Source organism: Chlorocebus sabaeus, chromosome 10, assembly GCF_047675955.1.
Source record: "Chlorocebus sabaeus isolate Y175 chromosome 10, mChlSab1.0.hap1, whole genome shotgun sequence".
Classification (NCBI taxonomy): domain Eukaryota; kingdom Metazoa; phylum Chordata; class Mammalia; order Primates; family Cercopithecidae; genus Chlorocebus; species Chlorocebus sabaeus.
Genome location: NC_132913.1, coordinates 105,543,574 through 105,564,278, shown reverse-complemented (window position 1 = coordinate 105,564,278; position 20,705 = coordinate 105,543,574). Strand labels below are relative to the sequence as shown.

Here is a 20,705-nt window from a genome sequence, read left to right as displayed (position 1 = left end):
AGAGCTGAGCTTGTTTGAGGAACTGAAAGACGAATGATTCTGGGCTGCCACAAAGAGCAGTGGGGGACTGGGAAGGCAGGAGAGGAGTTGGGAGGTGGGCAGGACCTGAGCTGTCTGCCAGTGGCCCAGGAAAAGTGGATGTTAATCTCAGTGAAATGGGGAGCCCTGAAGTATTTTAATCAGGGAGTGATGGATACTTCTAACACATGAGGGGACATGGAAGGAATTAGTTTACTGAGCACTTACTATATGCCAGGCCCAAGCTTAGTGTTTTATAGCCCCATTCATTTAGTTTTCACAATTTTAAGAGACAGATAATATAATCCTCATTTTACAAGAGAGAAGAGTAGAACCTCAGAGAGGGGGTGACACTTGCCCAGGGTCACACAGCTTGATGAGTGGAGGGAGCAGAAATCTGGACACAGACCAGCCCAGATCAGAACTCTTTTTGCCTCCCTACACCTTCATCCAGGTAAAGCCCTGATCACCAGTGATTCCTGGCACCGGTGCCAAGTGGGCAGCAGGTGGGAGGGAGGGAGGGAAGGATGCTGATGGAGCCTGGCAGGCCTCAAAGGAGCTCAGTGCTGCTGTGCAGGGGTTGGGGGGACATGTCACATCTGCCTAGTTCCCCATCCTGAGGACCTCTTCAGCTGATGCTTGTCCTAATTTCTTTTGCTCGAGGTCTTACTCCCAGCGCAGAGGACACCCACCTGCTTGGAAAGATTGCGTCACGAGCATCTGAGCTGGGAGGAGGAACCTTAGCCATCCCACCGTCTCCTTTTGCAAGTCAGGGACCTGAGGCCCAGAGAGGGCAGGCCACTGTCCCCAGGGGCCCACAGCCAGAAAGCTGTGAGGTGGGTGTTGGAAGCTCCATGTCTCAGCCCAAAGTCCATTTTCACAGCCCCATGGGCCTGCCCTGGGCCTGACGCCTTCAGGTCGGCTGTGGCTCACCTCTGCTCCCAGTCTGTGCTCTGCGTGGGACTTCTACCACCCTTCCACTGTCCTCCATACCACAGCCTGAGTGAGCCTTTAAATACAGAAGTCAGACGGAGAAACGTCCCTGCTCTAAACCCTGCCCCAGCCTCTGGTAGCACAAAGAAGAATTCCAGCGCCTCACTCTGCCTTTGAGGCCCTTGCCTCCGGCTCTGCCCCTCTTTCCTCTGCTCAGCCATACCCCGTATGCATTTGGCCTGCCTGTCCCCAGACGCATGTCTTCTGGCCATTCCTCTGGCCACAGCACTTCTCACTAATATTTGAACAGTCCAGTCTCTCATGTGGTTGGGGCTTCTGCTCAAACGTCACCTCAGAGAGGACTTCCTGGCCCCCAGTCTGAATGACTATCCTGTCTTTGTCTGCGCCTTTCCCTGCCTTTGTTTCCCTAGCATCTATCCAATGGCCATTGGATCTGTTTACCTGCCTGCCATTGGATTGCTATCTGTTTATCTGTTTGCCATTGGATTGCTATCTGTTTATCTGTCCCAGGTCTTCTAGAGCAGGCTGGGCCAGGTTTGTTCACCACACCTGCTCATGGCCACTGTGGAAGCATAATAAATGTCCATGGAATGAATGGGTCCCTCAGCACTTCTATTCTCGGTGTTGAGGAACTCATCGCCAGCTTGATGCCCATGGGCTCCTTTCTTGGGAGTGAGCTTTGTCCTTAGCTCCCTGGGTCCCAGGCATCAGGGTAGCACATCCTCTTCTGAGCCTCAGGATCAGCTTTACTCACCATCCTTACTCTGAGGACTCCAGGATTGATCTCCCAGCCCACACTTCCCTCCTGAGTTCCACACTCAGCTGCTTGTCCAGCGGTCCCTGTCTAACATGTCTAACAGGTGTCTCAAACATAACGTGTTCAAAACCAAGCTCTGACTTTCCCCACAAACCTGCCCTCCCACAGCCCACACACTTCAGTTAACAGTGACTCTAGCTTTCCAGCTGATCAGGTCGAAAAGCTCAGAGTCATTCTCAACTTCTGTCTTTCTTTCAGACCACATATCCAATTCCTCAGGAAGTTCTACTTCACACTTCATCCAAAGCCCAGCAGCTTCTCCTTGCTCCATGCTGCCAGCCCAGTCTGAGCACCCCCACTCTCCCTTGCGCGGTAGGGTCGTCACTGGACTCTCTGTGTTCAGCTTGCCTGCTAACAGGCCAACTCCAAGGGGCCTTTAAAACACACATGAAGCCGACCACTGTGGCTCATGCCTGTAATCTCTACACTTTGAGAGGCCAAGGTGGGTGGATCACCTGAAGTCAGGAGTTTGAGTCCAGCCTGGCCAACATGATGAAACCCCATCTCTACTAAAAATACAAAAAATTACCCGGCTATGGCTGCGGGCATCTGTAATCCCAGCTACTCTGGAGGTTGAGGCAGGAGAATCACTTGAACCCAGGAGGCGGAGGTTGTGGTGAACCGAGATGGCATCCCTGTACTCCAGCCTAGGCAGCAAGAGGGAAACTCTGTCTCAAAAACAAAAACAAAAACAAAACCACAAAACCACCAACAACAAAAAACATGTCAGCCTCTAACAGGCTGATCTATAGAGGAAGTGGACTGGCGTTGCCTAGAGCCGGGAAAGGAATGAGGAGTGGCTGCTAATGGGTACAGGGTTTCTCTTTAGGGAGATGGAAATGTTCTGAAATTGATTGAGGTGGTGGATGCATAACTCTTGAATATACTAAAAACCATTTAATTGTTAAGCATTTGGAAAAGCATATAAACATCTTTTTGACATTAAAAAAAGTCAAGTCCCTCTCCTGCTCTGAGCCCTCAGTGGCTCCCATCTTCCTCTGAGTCAAAGTCAAGGCCCTTCTGATGACCTCGCAGGCTCTCTCTAACCTGCCTCCTTGGCTCACCTGACCTTTTCCCACATCCTCTCCCTCCTTCACTCTACTGGGGCCCGGAAGGCCTCCTTGATGTTCCTAGAAGCTGCCCTGCCCGTCCCCCATGAGGGCCTTTGTTTTTGCTGTCCCCGCAGCCTGGAACATTCTACCGAATAGTCAAAGGGCTCGATCCTCACTTCCTTCAGGTCTTTAGATCAATGTCACCTTTTCAGGGAGGTCTTCCCTGGCCATGTTACCTTATTAAAATGTAAAATACCACACCAACACGTCCCGTTCCTCTTGTCTGCTTTATGTCTTCTTCTTATAACTTATTCCAATCTGACATCCTAGGTACTTCACTTGCTAATCACATTTATTGCTTCACCCACTAGAATGCGAGCTCCACGAAGGCAGGTGTTTGGCCTGTTTTGTCTGTGAGAGGATTTCCCGTACCTAGGACAGGCCTGGCTCAGAGTGGGTGCACAGAGTGTTTGTGGAATGACTGAATGATGAGTGACAGGTGGCCGGAGCACTGTGGTCTGTGAGACAGGGCCCCCAGCAAAGGGAGCAGCCAGGGCCAGGCCATATCTCTACAACCTCCCAGCTGCTCCTCCTAGCTTGTCTTGATCCCTTGAAGACTCTCGTGTGGGCAGAACCCCCACGGTCATTTGGGCCCTGAATCATGGAAACCTTTGCTGACCACACTGTGGGCTCAGGTGAGTGTGGAGTGGGAGGAGCCCGAGGGGCCCTTTTGGGTTGATTTCTGGGCTCCTGGGCCTCTCTCCCCTGCGAAGCAGAGAGTCAGCAGGCTTCCCAGTGATTCAGGCTGAATCACAGCTATTCAGGCCCTGCTGGGGTCTGACTGGTGTCTGTTGGACCTGGGGCAGGTGTTAGCCATGTGGGAGGGAGAGACGGGGGCAGGTGGGCAGACCCAGGCACCCGGAGACCACAGGAGAGAGACACAGAGAGGCTGATTCAGGCCACGGAAGATCTCTGCAGGGAGAAGAGACTTTAAAAAATAAATTATGGGCTGGGTGTGCTGGCTCATGCCTATAACCCTAGCACTTTGGAAGGTTGAAGCTTAAGCCTAGGAATCTGAGACCAGTCTGCGCCATGTAGTAAGACCTCATCTCTACAAAAAGAGAGAGAGAGAAACTGAGACCCGAGAGACTGAGGACTGAGGGGCACGGTAGAGACAGACAGCGTGCTGTGGGCCGCTGAGATCAATGTGATGACGGAAGATGAAGACACTGGATGGTGAGAGACACTGAGCAAGAGAAATGGAGAGACTGAAGTGCAGGCATCTGACATGCTGCCTGAGCCAGGCGTCTGAGCCCACTGATTCTGGAGTTAGCCGCAGGCCTTGAATCTCAGCTCCCCTGCTAACTAGCCAATGGTGGGTGAGTTGTGCAGCATCTTTGAGCCTCAGCTTCCTCCTCTATAAAATGGGGGTTCTATAGAACTCATCTCATAAGGATGTTAAGCAGAAGCACCTACAGCAGGGCCCAGGACATAGTAAATGCTCAGTAAATGATAGCTGTGATTATGAGAGGGTGAGAGGTGGCGTAACAGGAAGAAGCAAATGAGACACAAAGAAACCGAGTAAAAGAGGGAGACAGAAAGAGATGGGGGAAAGACGCCCAGTGGAGTAGGGAGGCAGAGGGTGGAAAAGAGAGAGGAGCTGCCCAGGGGAGGCAGCAGAGGGAGGCAAGGGTTAGGGTGGGAGGGAAGCAGGCCAGGAGGTGGGGCCTCTCCTGGGGCTGCTCTGGGAGGCCTATGAGAAAGGGATGCACAGGGGAGGGAGGGTGGAGCCCTGGGATCAGGAGCAATGCCCAGCAGGCCTCAGATCCCAAAGGTGTGCCCAGCCCAGGACCTGGTGCACGGGAGATTCTCACAAGACCTCACTGACTTGACCGTGATTGACAGCAGGACTCAGGGAGCACCTTCCAGTGCTCTGTGCTGTGGGTTGCCAAGGTTACCTGCTGAGCTGCTCCCGAAGTGCCTGCAGCTCCCCATCCTGCTTCCTTAGCAGCTGCTCCTGGTGCTGGGCCTGCTCCTCGGCCTTCTGGAGCCCAAGTCTGAGGCTCTGGGGAGTGGAAGGAGAGAAGGAGGAGGCTGAAGGAGAAGGACAGAGACCCCAACGCTGGGGCTGACCTGAACGACATTCCTGAGAGATCCCAGGCCATGCCCTGGCAGGGCTGGGGACAGTGCTGGGAGCTGTGATGCCTGACTCTGTCCTAGGCCTTGCTTCTGAGTGAGGCTGGGCCACTGTTTCTTCCTTCACTGAAGGGTGGAAGTTGTAAACTCAGAAACTTGCAAGTTCCTGGGTAGAAGCTGAAGGAAGGCTTGGTGACAATCTTGAGTGACCTCCAGGAGAAGCATCTACCACAGGAGCAACTAGGTGGGCTCTGCAACAGTAGAACTTAGATTTGGGGACGAGACCTACTATCATGAGGATATGGAACTGGAGAGGAAGCGACTGCCTGGAAGAACTGCTGGGAAGGGATCTCAAACTCCAATGCTACTGGGGCTGGGCAAGAAGTATTGCCAAATAAAGTGGGTCTAGCGTGAGGCAATAGGGAGATGTGGGGACTGTGGTGACCTGAAGAATGCATGGCTTTCAAAGGCATTCCCAAATAATAATCCTGAGTGGGCCAATAAAAATTGATCCATGGGAGGGAATGGTCCCAGGCTACCATTTCAGACCCTCATCTGTGGGCCAGGTCAGAGAGGGGAGAATAACCAGGTATGGAGCTCAACTGTTCTCACCTTGATCTCGTCCTGCAGGGACACCTCGGCTTGCTCCTCCCTTCTGGCCACAAGGGTAACTTCTGTTTGCACTTGTGGATTCTCCATGGTAGAGTCTTCCTTTGTTGTGAGTCCCTGAAGGACCCAGGGCTCCCCCAGGATGCTAGAGTCCCCCGATCCCTGCCTGCTCCCCGATACTGTTCCCGCTATGGTCCCTCTGGGGCTGGGCATCAGCAGCCTCTGGACATGACTCCACTCTGGTTCCTTTTCATGAGTCTCCTCTGTTGTTCTCTGACCCTCTGCACCCAGCAGAACCCCTGTGCCCTCAGCCTCCATCCCTATCACCTCCTTCTGAGTGCCCATAGCCCCCTTCCCCTGTCCCTGGGTGCTGGGTGTTGAGTTCCCCAGGAACATCCCAATCCATGGGGTTCCTTCCTCCTGGTCTAGTTGAAGCTCCTCTTCTTCTGGTTCCCACATACACTGGGGGTACCTATGTCTCCTGGAATTTCCCCCCTTCTTTTCCAAAAAGAAAGGAAGATGCCTTTGCTGCTGGGACCTGGGCAGCCCTGCCAGCTGCTGTCCACTGGGTGCATCTTGCAGACAGACAGCTTGACGGGTGTGTGAGTCCTCAATCTGGACATTTTCGGGCCTTCCATATGCAGCTGGGATCTGTGGAGAGGACCCCAAACCAGTCATCCCTCTCAGCACCAATTCACTGACCTGGTGCGTGGGAGAGGCCACAGCGCTGATCTAATGGGCTTGCTAAATAGATAGGTACCAGGTCCTCTCACTGGAAACTTTGATTTATCAAACCCCAAATCTGACTTTTAGCAACACCCAGGTGATCTGAGCGCCATGCTTTGGTCTGGTGAGGGACAGCAGTACATCCTGATGTCCTTCTCTCCCTTTCTCCTGTCCGCATCCTTCTCCTTCCTGCACCTGGGTCTTGGGTATTGATCTGGCTCCGCCTAAGTTCCACCCACCCCTTTCCTTTAATTCTTCCTCCTGAACTACACTTCGTGTTTCAGTTTTTTCATCTGCAAAATGGGAATGATAATATCCAGTTTTAGGGTTGTGACGAAATCTTGACTAGACCAACACTCAGCTAAGAGCAACTTCTCAAGAAGCCTTCTCTGTGCTCCCATGTTCCTCTGTTCATTTCTGTGTCACTTACACTGAACTCGTATGTTGCAATGCTTTTCTTTATGATCTATCTCCACGAAGAGAGCCTGAACTTTTCAGACCAGAGAACTAATAGTATCTGTACCCAGTGCCTGGAAGCTGGTGGGGGTGCAAAATGTGCTTGCGGAATGATGATAACAACAATGAAGGTGACCACACGGTGCCATGAGGGGAGCGTGTAGCCAGGAGCCCTGTGCAGTGCTGGATGTGAGTTGTCTCAGTTCATCCTCACTATATCCCTATGGGGCAAGACAAGTAACTTGTTCAAGAACCATAGTTTGTAACGGGTGGGGCTGGAATTCGACCAGGCAACCTGGGTCTTTAGTCGCTTCTTGAACTGAACTGAGTTGTTTGCCTATTGTCCAGTGCAGGGGACTCAGCAGAGGGCATCTCTCTCATCTGTTTCCTGAAGCTTTCAGTGGCCCGCCCCCCTTGGAACTTTCTCCTCCTCTGGGCCCAGTGGCTCGGGCAGAGGGTGCTAGAGTTCCCTTTCTCTCCCAGTGTCCCCACCCCAGGAATAGGAGCCCTCTCCTCCTCTGCAGCTCCCCAGTCCCCTGCTCCACACACTGGCCTCTTGCTCTGTCTGTCCAGTTGGGTCAGGGCTCTCTGTACACTCAGAGGGGGAAGCTCAGTTACTACTCCAACTGGGGACGCCAAGGAGACGGGGAAGAGGCAACTCAGAGTGAAGGCGGGGCAGAGGCAGAGAGGCACCTTCTTTGGGGCATCTTTGGTTTTTCTGGGTCTCCTTCCCTGGGTTTGGGTGGAACTGGAGCAGCGTGACCTGAAAGTGAAAGAGTCAGGGGGACCCTGGGCCTCTCTTCGGTGGTGGGCTTGGCCCTCAGATGGAGGGTATCCCATCTTTCCACTCGCCCATTCATCCCATGACACTTCCTCCTTCCTGCCCACCCACCCTCATGCATCCCATCCTGCATTCATCCGTACTTTCCCTCCCAGCATCCTGCTATCCATTCATGCTCCAGCCCGCCACCTCAACCACCCAGGAAGTCGTTAGTGAGTGTGTATTCTAGGCTGCATTATGCCATGAATTTGCACTGGGAACATCGAAGGCTAGAAGGATCCAAAGTCATGGAACAAAAGGAGGCAGAGACAGACAGGGCTGGGGGCTGAGGGCTTGGGGCTCGCCTGGGACCCTTGGTGGCCATGGGATCAGGTGTCAAAAGAAACTTCCCTCCTGGCCGCACCAACTCACTGTGAGAACATGGGCCAGGCTCCATCCAGGTCTGGCTGCTGGAGGTCCAATTCGAAGGCCACCCCATTGAGAGCATAGAGAGAGTCCAGGATGTCTTCTTGGCGTTCTGGGCAGAGCAGAGGGCTCCGGGGTCCATACCATTCCCTGTGTTAACAGTGATGAGAACCTTTGGCCTTTGACCCTGGGGCTATTTTCCTCGACCCCAACCACCCCCACCCCAGCTCAACCTCAACACCATCATGAGGCTGGTCCCCAGGCAGAGTCGTGGCCCTTCAGGAGCAGGAGGCCCAAGAACCCTGATGCTGCCAGGACTCTGGGTTCCAACCTCCCTCTGCCTTTTCTCCCTTAATTTTTCCTTCATAACTCTCATTGTAACGGTCCTTGATAGAAAGCCATCCATGGGGGGTAAAGGAGGGCTCTTTTACAAAGGAAGGAAAGTGGCTCAGATGGCATTGGCAGGAGGATGTCCCAGCAGCCCCACCTGGTGAGCTCTGGGTTCAGGAGGCAGAGCTGCAGGGCCTCAGCCAGCTGCCCACGGGCCAGGCAGAAGCGGATGAAGGCACGGCCTTTCCCCAGAGGGGTCTTCAACTGCAGAGTGCACAGGGGCAGAAGGGGGGGGTGGTATTAGGACAGAGGGTGCCCAGGAAACACAGAGGGAGGGGACTGGAGGTGCTGGGCAATGGGAAGGGTGTGGGGGGACCTGAGGCCATGGGAGGAAAAGGGTGTCTGGAGGGGTGCTGCGGGCAGGGTTTCGGAGACACGCGGAGCAAGTGAGCGGTCTATGGTCGGTAGAGCAGGATGTGGGAGAAGGAGCAGGCCTATGTCCACCCCCACTCTGTCAGCTTTCTCGCTGCCTGGCCCTGGATACCTTGTCCTGGGAACGGACAAAGTGGATTGGCTCCATGTCCACCCGCTGCCGTCGTAGGGCAGTGCAGAGAAAGTCCCAGTAATCCTTCCGAGGCCCCAGGAAGCTCTTCTGCTCTTTCTGGTCAAACTAGAACCAAAATGAGGCAAAGAAAGTGTAGAAATGCTTCCTCCTAGAACACACCCTGCATTCTAGCGTGCTGAGGGGACACCTGCTGGAAGAGAGGGTTCCTGCAGACACACCCGGCATCCGGACTGAGCCCTGTCCTTACTGGCTGTGTGACCATGAGCAAGGTGTTTGACCTCCCTGAGCCTCAGTGTTCTCATTCATTCATTCATTCAGAGGCCCTTATTGAGCACTGACTATGTTCCAGGCCCTGTTCTATGTTCTGGGGATACAGCTATGAACAAACTGACTTCATGGAGCTTACATCTTGATAGGAGAGTTAAGACAACAAACAGATGAGATAAATAAAGCATTGAGTATGTTAGATAGTGATGACTGCTATGGAGAAAAAAAATAAAGCAGGAAAGAGAATGGAAAATGTAGTGGGTGTATGTGTGGTGTGTTGGTGCGTGGTGTGTGTGGCAGGTGTGTTGAAAATCTAGGGTGTCCAGAAAAACCTAGCGCCGGGCACGGAGGCTCAAGCCTGTAATCCCAGCACTTTGGGAGGCCGAGACGGGCGGATCACGAGGTCAGGAGATCGAGACCATCCTGGCTAACACGGTGAAACCCTGTCTCTACTAAAAAAATACAAAAAACTAGCTGGTCGAGGTGGCGGGTGCCTGTAGTCCCAGCTACTCGGGAGGCTGAGGCAGGAGAATGGTGTGAACCCGGGAGGTGGAGCTTGCAGTGAGCTGAGATGGCGCCACTGCACTCCAGCCTGGGGGACAGAGCGAGACTCTGTCTCAAAAAAAAAAAAAAAAAAAAAAAAAAAAAAGAAAAGCCTTCTAGCTTGAAGGAGCTGAGAAAGTGTGCTGTGCATTCCAGTGGAAGAGCATTTTAGGTAGAGGGGAGAGCACGTGCAAAGGCCCCGAGGCAGGAGCATGCCTGGTGTGCTCCAGGAAGATCCAAGAGGCCAGGGGAGCTGGAGTGCAGCAGATGAGTGGCAGGCTGGCAAGAGATGAAGTCAGAGAAGTAGGAAGGTGTGTGTTGGGGTGTTGGGGGGTGGACATCAAGCAACTCAGAGGGTGAGAGTGAGGATTGCACAAAGCCAGGCATATAGAGGCCAAAACCTGACACATAACAAGTGTTCAATAAAAGCTGGTGCTGGTCATAGTTGGGGCTCTGAGTAGCAGCAGGAAGGGCCAGTCCTAGGACATCCATGCCTCTGAAGCTTTAAACAGTGGTGGCTACCCCCAGGTGTGTGTCCCGCCCCAAGGCCCGGGTCCCTTCCAGCCCCACTTTGCCTCACCTCACTTCTCAGGCTGCAGTGACAGCCTCCAAGAGTGAGGTCAGGTATCAGGAGGGAGAGGGAAATGGCACAGTGCATGGTGAGGAATGGGACTGTGGCTCCTCCCTTGTTTTCCAGGAATGTCCTGCCAGTTGTCTGGGTCTGGGGAGAAGGATGGGGAGGGGGAGGAGAAGGTCCCACCTGTAGCAGCAGCTCCAGGCAGCCACAGAGTCTGTACAGCTCGGCACTGGTGTCCGTCACTGGCCCCTGCCCATCCCCATAGCCCTGGAGGATGGCAGAGACAGCAGCTGCAGGGAGGATGGCAGGCGTCAGGCATGGAGTAGCGAGGCCCCTGAGGGAGGGGCTCCCAGACCCTGACTTCTCCCACGACTCAGTCCCAGAACATCTCTCAGGACACACTCACCTCTTAGGTCTTTGGTGATCTTGAGGATGGCTGCCTCTTCTGCCATGGGTACTTGAAAATGATGTGATTCATTCCGACTTGGACTGTGAGCCCAGGAAAGACCCTTGGCCTCACTGCCCAGCTCTCTCCTTACATAAAGCAGTACACAGAGACTACAGAGGGGAAGTGACTTATCTCGGGTGACATAGCAAGTTACCTAGTGGGGGGAAAATCCCAGCACTGTCTTGTAGGCCAGCGTGCGAAGATGATGGTGTGGTCTCCACCGATTGAGCAGTCCCTGGGTGACACTGTACTAACACTTGATGCCCTTGCCCCATTCAATCCCCACATCATCCTGGAGGTTATTAACTCCATTTTAGACCAGGACAAACAGGGAGTTGGAGAGGGTAAGTCTTTTATTCAACATCACAGAGGTACCCAGGATTTGAACTCAGGTCTGTGTGCCCATAGGGCCTGTGTTGTGGGTCCTGACTTGGTGTAAGTGACCCCGTGAGCGCTCATGCTATGTGGACACTAGGCTGGGGGTGTCCCCTCCTTCTCCATGGGGTGTCCTCAGCCTTGCCTGGGTACTCACCCTCCTCGAGACACCCACTCATTGTTTCCTGGGCCCCAGCTGAGTGGAAAATGTGTGTTCCTTGAGGAGAGGGTGCAGAAGTAAAGTGCGGCCCCAGGGCTGGGGCTGAGCAGATGCTGTGTGTGTGTGCGGAGCAGGGCGCCTGGTTTTAATACTGCCTTTCTCTTCGGGGGGATCTCATCCTCTTCTCCTCCCGATGGGTCCTGGGGCCCAGAGAGGGACACTGTGGCCCCGACAGCTGGTGGCCTTATTCTGAGATCCTAGTCAAGACCAGGTATGGAGTGGAAAACCCAGGTGTCCTGCCTCCCAGGCTGTGGCTGCTGGAGTTTGGAGTAAGGTGGCAGTGGTGCAGCAGCGGGACACAGTGGAGGGGAGGGGAGAGGGAAATGGAGATAAATGAGGGAGGTGGGTGGGACATGGGATTTAGGGAGGATGGGGTCAGGAGTCCAGAGACCTGGGTCTCCATCCTGGCCTGGCTACGCACTCACTGTGTGATCTCGGGCAAATCACTCACCTTCCTTGAGCCTCAGTTTCCCCACCTGTAGACCAAGGATTGGACTGATGGTCTCAGCAGCCTCTTCCAGCCCAGATCCTGTGTGAAATCCATGAACGGCTCCATGTGTCTCCTCCTCTCCCTCCTCTCTGCCATGCATTTATCTTCCCTGGCTCCTGGTATCACTCCCCTTCTGTCCCCGTAAATTCCAGGGTCCCCCTGCTACTCACCCAGGAGAGCCTGGCTGGCTGGGGTACGAGAGCATGGCTCTGCTGCCTGAGTCCGTCCCTAGTGACGGTGCCTTGCAGAGCTGTCCCAGGATTTACAGCCTGGGAAGAAGTGACTCAGTCTCAGCCCAGCAGCCTGGAGGGGGAACCTGGCTCACAGCGGTGGGGGAACCGAAGACGCTGCAGGGAAGAAGTGGTAGAGGCAGGATCCAGGGCACTGGGGCAGAATGGTGAGATGGGAAATGGGTCCTCTCAGGCCAGCCTGGGGTAGAGTCACCTGTTGGCCAAATGAGGGCTGATCCATTGTGGTTAGTGGGACTGCTGCTAGTTTCCTTTTCGTTTTCAGCACTTGCTCCTGCTTTTCTTCCTTCTCGCCACCAGGGGGCAGAGGGAGGCCGTGGAGCTCCGCAGCTGCTGTTCCTGTGGTTGTCTCTTCGTGTTGTTTGGTTGGGCTGTGAGGTGGCGCTCCAGGGTGGGGAGGAGAGGGCGAGGTTCCCACCACGCTCCTCCTTCCTTTCTCCACCTCAGTGAGCTGAGCGGTCCCCGTGAGTGCTGGTCACCAGTGCCGACCCCCCAGTCCTGGTCCCATTCCCAAAAGGATGGATGTGAGACCACCAGTGAGATCCTATGCCCAGTAATGGGCCAGGCGGGTTTCCCAGGTGGGCTGGCCCCCCTACCCGCCCCGCGGCTGTACTCTGCCTTGTTAACGCTGGGATCTTTCCATGCAGAGTCCTCGTTTCTGCAGGCTGGGCTGCTCCAGGGGCTAGTACTGGGGCAAAGGAGCAGGGGCCTGGGAGGATGGCTGTTTTCACAGACCCCAAGAACCGCATCTAAAAACCAGCACAAGGGATGCCCCAGCCCGTCTGCCCTCTCTCTGTTCCTATATCCCTCATGCAGAGGCTGCAGCCCCATCTCTGTCTCCTGTATCACGTCCCTGTCTCCTGTCCCTGTCTTTCCCTCATTCCTTCCCTTTCTCTGTTCCCTGCGTCTCACTTTGCACCCTTGGTCTCTTTCTTGCCCTCCCAATTCAGTCTGTCTGAAGCCCTGTCTGGGTCCCTGCCCCTGCCCTCCTCCAGCCCCCTGCCCTCCTCCAGCCCCCTGCCTCCCTCCAGTCCTCTGCCCTTCTCTAGGCCCCTGCCGTCCTCCAGTCCCCTGCCGTCCTCCAGTCCCCTGCCATCCTCCAGTCCTCTGCCCTCCTCCAGTCCCCTGTCGTCCTCCACTCCTCTGCCCTCCTCCAGTCCCCTGCCCTCCTCCAGTCCCCTGCTGTCCTCCACTCCTCTGCCCTCCTCCAGTCCCCTGTCCTCTTCCAGCCCTCTGCCCTCCTTTGGCCCCCTGTCCTCCGGTCTCCCTTTGTCACTTGCCATGAGGGAGTCCCCAGGCCTGGGTGCTGGCTGGGTGCTGGGAGCCCATGGTGTTCAGCTGGCACAGAGAGAAGGCAGCTACTGCTTCAGGTAGGAGCTGCAGGAATGGGTGAGGAAGGACACCCTGAGTCGGGAGCTGGTGGTTGGCAGAGCCCAGGGCACCTGACACAGGTAAGCAGCCAGCCCAGGACAGTGCCAGTCCGCTTGGGAAGTGCTATAAGGTAGGTGGACCCAGGGGGAGGCAGGACCAGGACCGGGTGAAGGGTCCTCTAGTTGGGTGGAGGGCTCCCCTGGGTCTCTTGTGCCCTTGGGAAGAGGGTGATATAGGACCTCACTCCTAGAAGGGCAAATAGCTTGGGTGAGGTTGGTTTAGGAGCCACCCAAGAGGGGCAGGCCTGGAGTGCTGGGGCAAGGTAGGGAAAGGGTTAATCTTCCTTGAGCTGGACCAAAGGGCAGCTCTGGTGGTGTCCCTTGATTTAGAGGGCTCTGGAGTTAGGAGGGTGGGGGGCTACTGGAACAAGAACTGCCCCAGGATGGTGGGGACAGCTGGCCTCTCACCCCTGCCTTCTCTGTGCTGGGTAAGTCTCGGAGACTAGCAAGTGGGGAGCTGACCTGGCAGTGGGGACAGGTCTGAGCTGGGAGGCAGGTGTCTGTTCTGGAGGAGGTGTCTGCCAGGGAACCACTAGGCCTGGTATAGATGTGGCGCTGGTTTCTCCCTGGGAGAGTAGGAGGAGGTGTTTGGGGTCACCAGGAATGGGTAACTCCTCTCTAGGTCCCTGTGACCTCAGGACTCACTGTTGGTGGGTCTTCTTTCTTCACCCGTGTCCCTGCCTCCCCACCTCCCGCACAGCCACCTTTGACATGGGGTGGGTGCCTATTGGGCCAGGTGAAGTGGGCAGGGACAGGGACAGGCAGTGGGGCTGAGATGGAGGGAGGAGCCGGGGCTCTGGAGGTGGATGATCAAGGGGAGAAGGAGGGGAGGGTGTGTGTGCCGCTGGGTGACAGTGGCAGGGACAGGGATGGGGATGAGTGTCTGTCTGCATCAGATGAGCTGGTGTCTGAGAGGCCTCTTGGGAGAACCTGGAGCTCGCCTGTGACTCCCTCCCTCCTCTATCTGTGGGGATCAAGCTCCATCCCGGCTGCTGTGCCCCGACTCTGGCTCCAGTGGGGGTTGCTGCTGCTCGGGGCTCCCCGCTTCAGGGGCTTAGGGAAGAGCAGCCTGCACCCATCCCCTGGGCCCTCACTAGAGGAGGGGTGACACCCTCGTTCTTGGGGTGGATAAACATCTCCTGGGTGCAGATCCCCTCAGGAGCCAGGGCTCAGTGGCTACCCAGACATCTGGGCTGCCTGCCAGGGCACTCCTAATGCCAGTCCTGCTACTTACATGCCCCCATTCCTCCTCCTGGCTCTCCTGGAGCCCTCTCATGTGTGCTGTGTGTATATGGATTGGGAGGGCGGAAGGCAAAGCAAGGAGCCTGGGAGGTGGGGCAGCCGTCTGCGAGGTGGTGTCAGTGGCTGGGGTTAGAGATGTTATGAGCCAGGGAGAGGGCCGAGTGGGGCCACGACTAACTTGGGAGAAAGGATCGGATGCGGAGATGGCTTGTACATAGGTGATTACGAACGGGAGGAAGTTGAAAATGACCCCTCTCATCTCACAGAGACGGTGACTGACAAGGCGGCTTCAGACATTTGTCTGTATTACTGTGTTGAAATATTTCATAAATACAGAAAAGTGTACAAACTTCCCACCGACTGAACACACAGGTGTATCGGTGTCCTCAGCTCTCAGAGTCTAGAAATTACCATTAAAGCAACAGTAATCAAGACAGTGTGGTATTTGTGAAAGAACAAGGAAACTGAAAATCTGTCACATTTTGAAAGACATTATGAAGATGTGACAATTCAATGTAATGTGAGATCCTGGATTGGGTTCTGGAACAGAAAACAGATACTTCAGAATATAGTGACATTTTCATAGGGCTCACAGTCCTCTGAATAGCATTGCAGCAATGCAAATTAGCTAGTTTGGACACACGTGGCACATAATGTAAGACGTTACCTGTAGGGAGAGCTGGTGGAGGATATACGAGACCTGTACTGTCTCTACCGCCATTGAATCTCTTCTGTGAACACACAATTATTTTAAAATAAAAAGTTAAAATAAAAAAGAAGTGAGATTCCTGGCCTGCATTCACAAAATGAATTGGAAATAGCATAAAGCAGAGTGCTCTAGAAAAACTGACAGTTGGCCGGGTGCGGTGGCTCACACCTGTAATCCCAGCATTTTGGGAGACTGAGGTGGGAGGATCACCTGAGGTCAGGAGTTCGAGACCAACGTGGCAATACCCCGTCTCTACTAAAAATACAAAAATTAGCTGGGTGTGGTGGCGGGCGCCTGTAATCCCAGCTACTGGGGAGGCTGAGGCAGGAGAATCCCTTGAACCTGGGAGGTGGAGGTTGCAGTGAGCTGAGATTGTACCACTGCGCTCCGGCCTGGGCTGGATTCCTTCTTAAAAAAATTCCTTCTTAAAAAAGAAAAGAAAAGAAAAGAAAAGAAAAGAAAAGAAAAAAGTTGACAGTTGTTATATTGTTACTGTTATTATCATCATCATTATTATCATCATCACCATCTCAGCAACCATCCTTCCCCACCTAGCAGCACTTTGGACATTTCTCTGCACCTGTGTCTCTTGTATGGGGTCCTGGTCTTCTCAAGGCCCTGATGCCTCCCTGTCTCCTTCCCTACCCACGTTGTCCCCAAGCCTTCTGGCCCCACCCCTCCTGTCCCCAGGGAGGCTGCTAGGCCAGTAGCTGAAGGAGGGGCAGCTGCACTCCCTGGCGATCTCCTGCCCAGGTGTCTGTGCCCTGCCACGCCTGGCCAGAGCCGGTTAGAGTGCAGCCAGCAGGGCACTGCAGGGGTTAAAGGAGGCCATGGCTGGTGGAGGGGGCCCACTCCTGGCTGTCTCCGGGAAGAAGGCGGTGCACTGCTGGCCCGCCCCTGGGCTGGCCTGGGAGGGAACCCGACTAGCAGAGCCCTCTGCTCAGTTGCTCCCAGCAGTGGCCCTGGGACCAGCTCTGCTCCTTGCACCTGACTCCCTGCCTGGACACAGGCTCACTCGCTGCCTTCTTCTGGGAAACCAGCTTCTTGCCAGCCACAACCTCTGCTCGCATCACCAGCCACCACTCCTGTCCTGGGAATCCCTTGTCGCAGACACCCACCTCATTCAGTGGCTCCTCTACAGGAAAGGTGAGTGAGTGAGTGGGGCTGGCAGGCCCGGCAAGGTTAGGGTTCAAAGCACTGTCTCCACCTCCACTCTAAAGCGTGGGCCCTGCTTCCTTGCCCTTGGGCATAGCCTGGCAGGAGTGCCCCCTCCGCCCTCCCCAGCCACAAGTCCTTATTCCTTCTTTACCACTCTGGGCAGAAATGGCCAGTCAAGGTGGTTAATGAACAGACTGTAGCTGCCTCCCCTCTGCGCCTCCCTCTCCTCCCATCCCTCCTCTCCTCTGACGCTGATGCCCTGCCTGCAGTGGGCCAGGGAGAGTGCTGAGCGGGGCCACGACTAATTTTGGAGAAAGGACTGGACATGGAGATAGCTTGGGTGTGGGTGAGAAGGAGTGGGAGGACATTGAAAATGGCCCCTCTCATCTCATAAAGATGAGACGATTCTCCACCAGGCTGGAAAATCCATATGGAGCTGACCTCAGGGTCTGTCCCCCAACCCCTAATCCAGGACTTGTGCTAGGACTGCCTGCCCAGATGTTTTAGGCTGGCTGCTGTCTAGAAGAGGAAACTGGATTTGGGGTGATGAAGGGAGACTCGGAGAAGGCTGCTGTGCTCCCAGGCTGGGCTCCCTGCAGGGGAGGGGATGGGGTTGGGGGACAGGATGGGTGCTGGGTGGGGAGGAGCTGGAGGGAGAGGGCAGGGAGGCAGGCAGTTGTGGGATGGGAATAGGAGGAGGAGCTGGACACTAGGGTGCCAGGGTCTTTGGGCACAGAGGCTTCTCTTCTGGAAGCCCCAGTTGCCCCTTCAGTGTGGTAGCAGTGGGGAAGGTGTAGGAGGAGCACCCTCTCTTCCCCTCCTGAAGCTGCCTGGGGTGGGTAAAGATCATGGTGGCTCAGACTTGGCCTCAGGTTGCACCTGCCCCTGCCAGCTGGTGGCCACTCCTGTCTCCCCCACTCCAGCTCTCCCTGGACCTCAGCACTTGCTATAGCTGGGGCACCCCCTGCCTGACACCTCTGGCCCAGGGTTGTGGGAGGGAGTGAGGGAGGATGTGGATTGAGATGGAGAGGTGGGTGGGAGAGCCCTGAACGGGATCAGCGCTGGATACCCAACTTGAGGTTGTCCTGGACTCTCCTGCCCATGGAGGGAAGGGAGTTGGAGAGAAGTGGGCTGGTCCAGGCTGGGGAGGGTCTCAGCCAGTCCGGCTGACCACCAGGGCTGGGAGCCAGCACTGTGATCAGAAGCTGAGGGTTCTTGGTGGTGGAGGAGGCAACCTGGGGCCCTCTGCTTCCAGGCGCCTGGCCTTGAGCCCTTCTGGCTCTACTTCCCCATCCCTTATCCCATACTTCTTCATGCTTCACTTCCCACAAAGCCCCAGTGCAGAATTTCCCAGGGAGGTGGCGGTGTCCAGGAAGTATAAGTACAGTGAAGCTGGTGACCAGGTGGAGCGGGGCTGGGGTGGGGTGCTTATGGGTTCATGGAAGATACTATTGTTTTGTGACCAACTTCTGGCCTCTGATGGGCTGTGGCTGAAGCCTTGGAGTTTGGGGACCCTCGGGTTCCTGTTTCTACCCAGATAGGAGCAGGAATCAATAGGGGTCAGAAAAGACTTTTGTTTGGTTGAAGGAAGAGGAGCCTCAGAGGTGGAAGCTCGGCTCAGGTGAAGGAAGAGCTTCCTAAGGACCTTGCCTTATGGGCTGATGTGTGACGTGATGAGCTTATTTTGTCTGACACAGCACTTGCAGAGGCCCCACCTCCCTGCTAGTTTTGGGGAACCGGGAGCCTGATGCTCTGCCCTCACACTGTGCGCCTCCCTCACACCCATGACTCAGTGCCTACCAGGTCTGCCCCCAGCTGCTTCCTGCAAAGGTTCTGAGGTTCTTCCTATTCCTCTTGGCCCACTCTGCCCCTTGCCTGCTGGTTAATCCCTGAGGGCTGGAGCATGCCACTATGAACATGAGCTTTTGTGTGGGCATAGCTTTCAGTTCTCTTGGGTATATACCTAGGATGGGATTTGTTGGTTCATGTGGTAACTCTGTGTTGAACTTTTTTGAGCAACTGCTAAACTGTGTTTCAAAGCAGCTGCACCATCTTACATTCCCACCTGCAATATGGGAGAGTTCTGACTTTTCCACTTCCTCACCCACATTGTTCTTGGGCATGTTTTTCTGAGTGTGCCCAGCCTGGTGAGTGTGAAGTGGGTCCTGGGACCTTTAACTTCCTGGTTTTTCTGTGACACTGGGTTCCATTTGGAGATAGGTTATGGACTTGGACATGGTGGGTAGTAGGATAGTCATCCCTTACTCTAAGGCAATGGCCGGAGGGTGATCTGTTTTGTGGTTCAGAAAAGAGCTGGATTGCTTTAGTTGACTTCTTCTTTGAGAAACTGGGATAACATTTTTGAATGGCTTCAGCCCGCCCTCTACACCCAGGCTTCCCCAGAGCAGGATCTCTGCTGCCCCTGTAGCAAGAGCAGAGCCAGCAGAGATGGACAGAATGAGAACAGGGGAGTCAGGGCTGGATGGAGGCACACACGTGCAGGACAGGAAGGGGCCCCAGCAGGGCTGGAGAGCCACCAAGCAAGGATAGTGCAGCCCCTGTCTTCTCTGCTTCCTGCCGCCCCTCCCTCTTATTGGGGTGCGAACTGACTGTGTCTGCTCATCCTGCATGGCGGCACATGGCTGCTCAGAGCTCCCCAAATAACCTGTTACGTTTCCACCCACAGGAATAATCAGGCAGCGCACTTGCTTATCATTTTTTATTTATTTTTATTTTGTGTCATTTTATTTTTTTGAGACGGAGTCTTGCTCTGTCGCCCAGGCTGGAGTGCAGCGGTCCCATCTCGGCTCACTGCAACCCTTGCCTCCTGGGTTCAAGCAGTTCTCCTGCCTCAGCCTCCCAGGTAGCTGGGACTACAGGTGAATGCCGCCATGCTCAGCTAATTTTTTTGTAGTTTAGTAGAAACTGGATTTCACTATATTGCCCAGGCTTGTCATGAACTCCTGAGCTCAGGCAATCGGGCTGCCTCGGGCTCCCAGAGTGCTGGGATTACAGATGTGAGCCACTGTGCCTGGCCGCTTATCATTTTTAGTATACTTTTCCAAACTACACACACATTCCCAGAGCAGGCCTCCTTTTACCCAAAAGAGAAACACTGGGCCTTACTAATTAACTGAAGACTGTTCTACTCGAGCCTTCCAAAACTCCAGGCTACTGTTCAAACCATTTTCCGGAACACTTCTTTCAAAATAACTTTCAGATGGATGCACAAAGAGATTCATCCCTCACCTTTATAGTCAAACCTTGATCTTTTTTAAGGGTACAGCCCCATTGGAGTGGCTGCTTAGTCCCCTTGATTAAGAACTGAGTGGCATCTCATGTTTCTGAACATTAAACCCAGCCTCGACAATTGAAGGTGCTCACCACTGAGGAATCCACGTAGGATTGAGTGTTCTGTAGTTACTATCCACAGGGAATGTTCTACAAAGTTTTGGGAGACTGTGATGTCACGGGAAATGCTAAGAATATGTGTCCAGCATGGAAGGGAACCAGTACGGAAGTCTTTTGATAAACTGTGGCATTTATCACTAACATTGTCTCAAAACTTTACACTACCTGCATATACAAATTAGAGGTGAAAATTACTTCCATGTAATATACAAGCCAACACAAAGAATCCTATCCCAGGTTCTTGGGTGGATGGGCAATAATCTGGGTAGAGTTTATTGTGCAGTAATCCTCTTCTGTCTTCTATAGGCCAGAAAATAAGTTTACCTCAAAAATGGAAAATTTTAGCTGGGAAAATTACCTGTGGGAAGACATCTTCAGCGGAGATTTTAGTAATTACAGTTACAGCCTTGACCTGCCCCCTTTTCTACTAGATTCTGCCCCGTGTTGGTCAGAATCCCTAGAAATCAATTATGTTTTGGTCATCATCTATGCCTTGATGTTTCTACTGAATCTGATGTGAAACTCCCTGCTGATGCTGGTTATCTTATTCAGTTGAGTCAGCTACTCTGTCGCTGATGTCTACCTGCTGAACGTGGCCTTGGTCGGCCTGTTCTTTTCCCTGACATTGCCTATCTCAGCTGCCTCCAAGATGAATGGCTGGATTTTTGGCACAATCTGTGCCAGGTGGTCTAGCTCCTGAAGGAAGTCAACTTCTACAGTGGTATTCTACTACTGGCC

General features: G+C 54.2%; 2 protein-coding genes across 2 annotated transcripts in view; one reads left to right on the top strand and one right to left on the bottom strand.

Moving 5' to 3' along the window:
• Positions 1–12,035, bottom strand: part of RUFY4 (RUN and FYVE domain containing 4) — a 22,603-nt gene extending 10,568 nt beyond the window's left edge. The window contains exons 1-9 of the mRNA XM_038001542.2: positions 11,940–12,035; positions 10,643–11,808; positions 10,420–10,526; positions 8,829–8,954; positions 8,442–8,548; positions 7,961–8,104; positions 7,462–7,531; positions 5,590–6,237; positions 4,800–4,906 (exon numbers count right to left, since the gene is read on the bottom strand). Of these exons, the coding sequence (XP_037857470.2) occupies positions 4,800–4,906; positions 5,590–6,237; positions 7,462–7,531; positions 7,961–8,104; positions 8,442–8,548; positions 8,829–8,954; positions 10,420–10,526; positions 10,643–10,688 (1,355 nt within the window). The 5' untranslated portion in view covers positions 10,689–11,808; positions 11,940–12,035. The remainder of the gene's footprint in view (positions 1–4,799; positions 4,907–5,589; positions 6,238–7,461; positions 7,532–7,960; positions 8,105–8,441; positions 8,549–8,828; positions 8,955–10,419; positions 10,527–10,642; positions 11,809–11,939) is intronic.
• LOC103217853 (uncharacterized) lies at positions 11,973–20,705 on the top strand. The gene is made up of 3 exons (XM_073020070.1): positions 11,973–12,166; positions 12,318–16,544; positions 20,274–20,705. The coding sequence occupies exons 1-2, from the start codon at positions 11,973–11,975 to the stop codon at positions 13,300–13,302; spliced, it is 1,179 nt and encodes a 392-aa protein (XP_072876171.1). The 3' UTR covers positions 13,303–16,544; positions 20,274–20,705.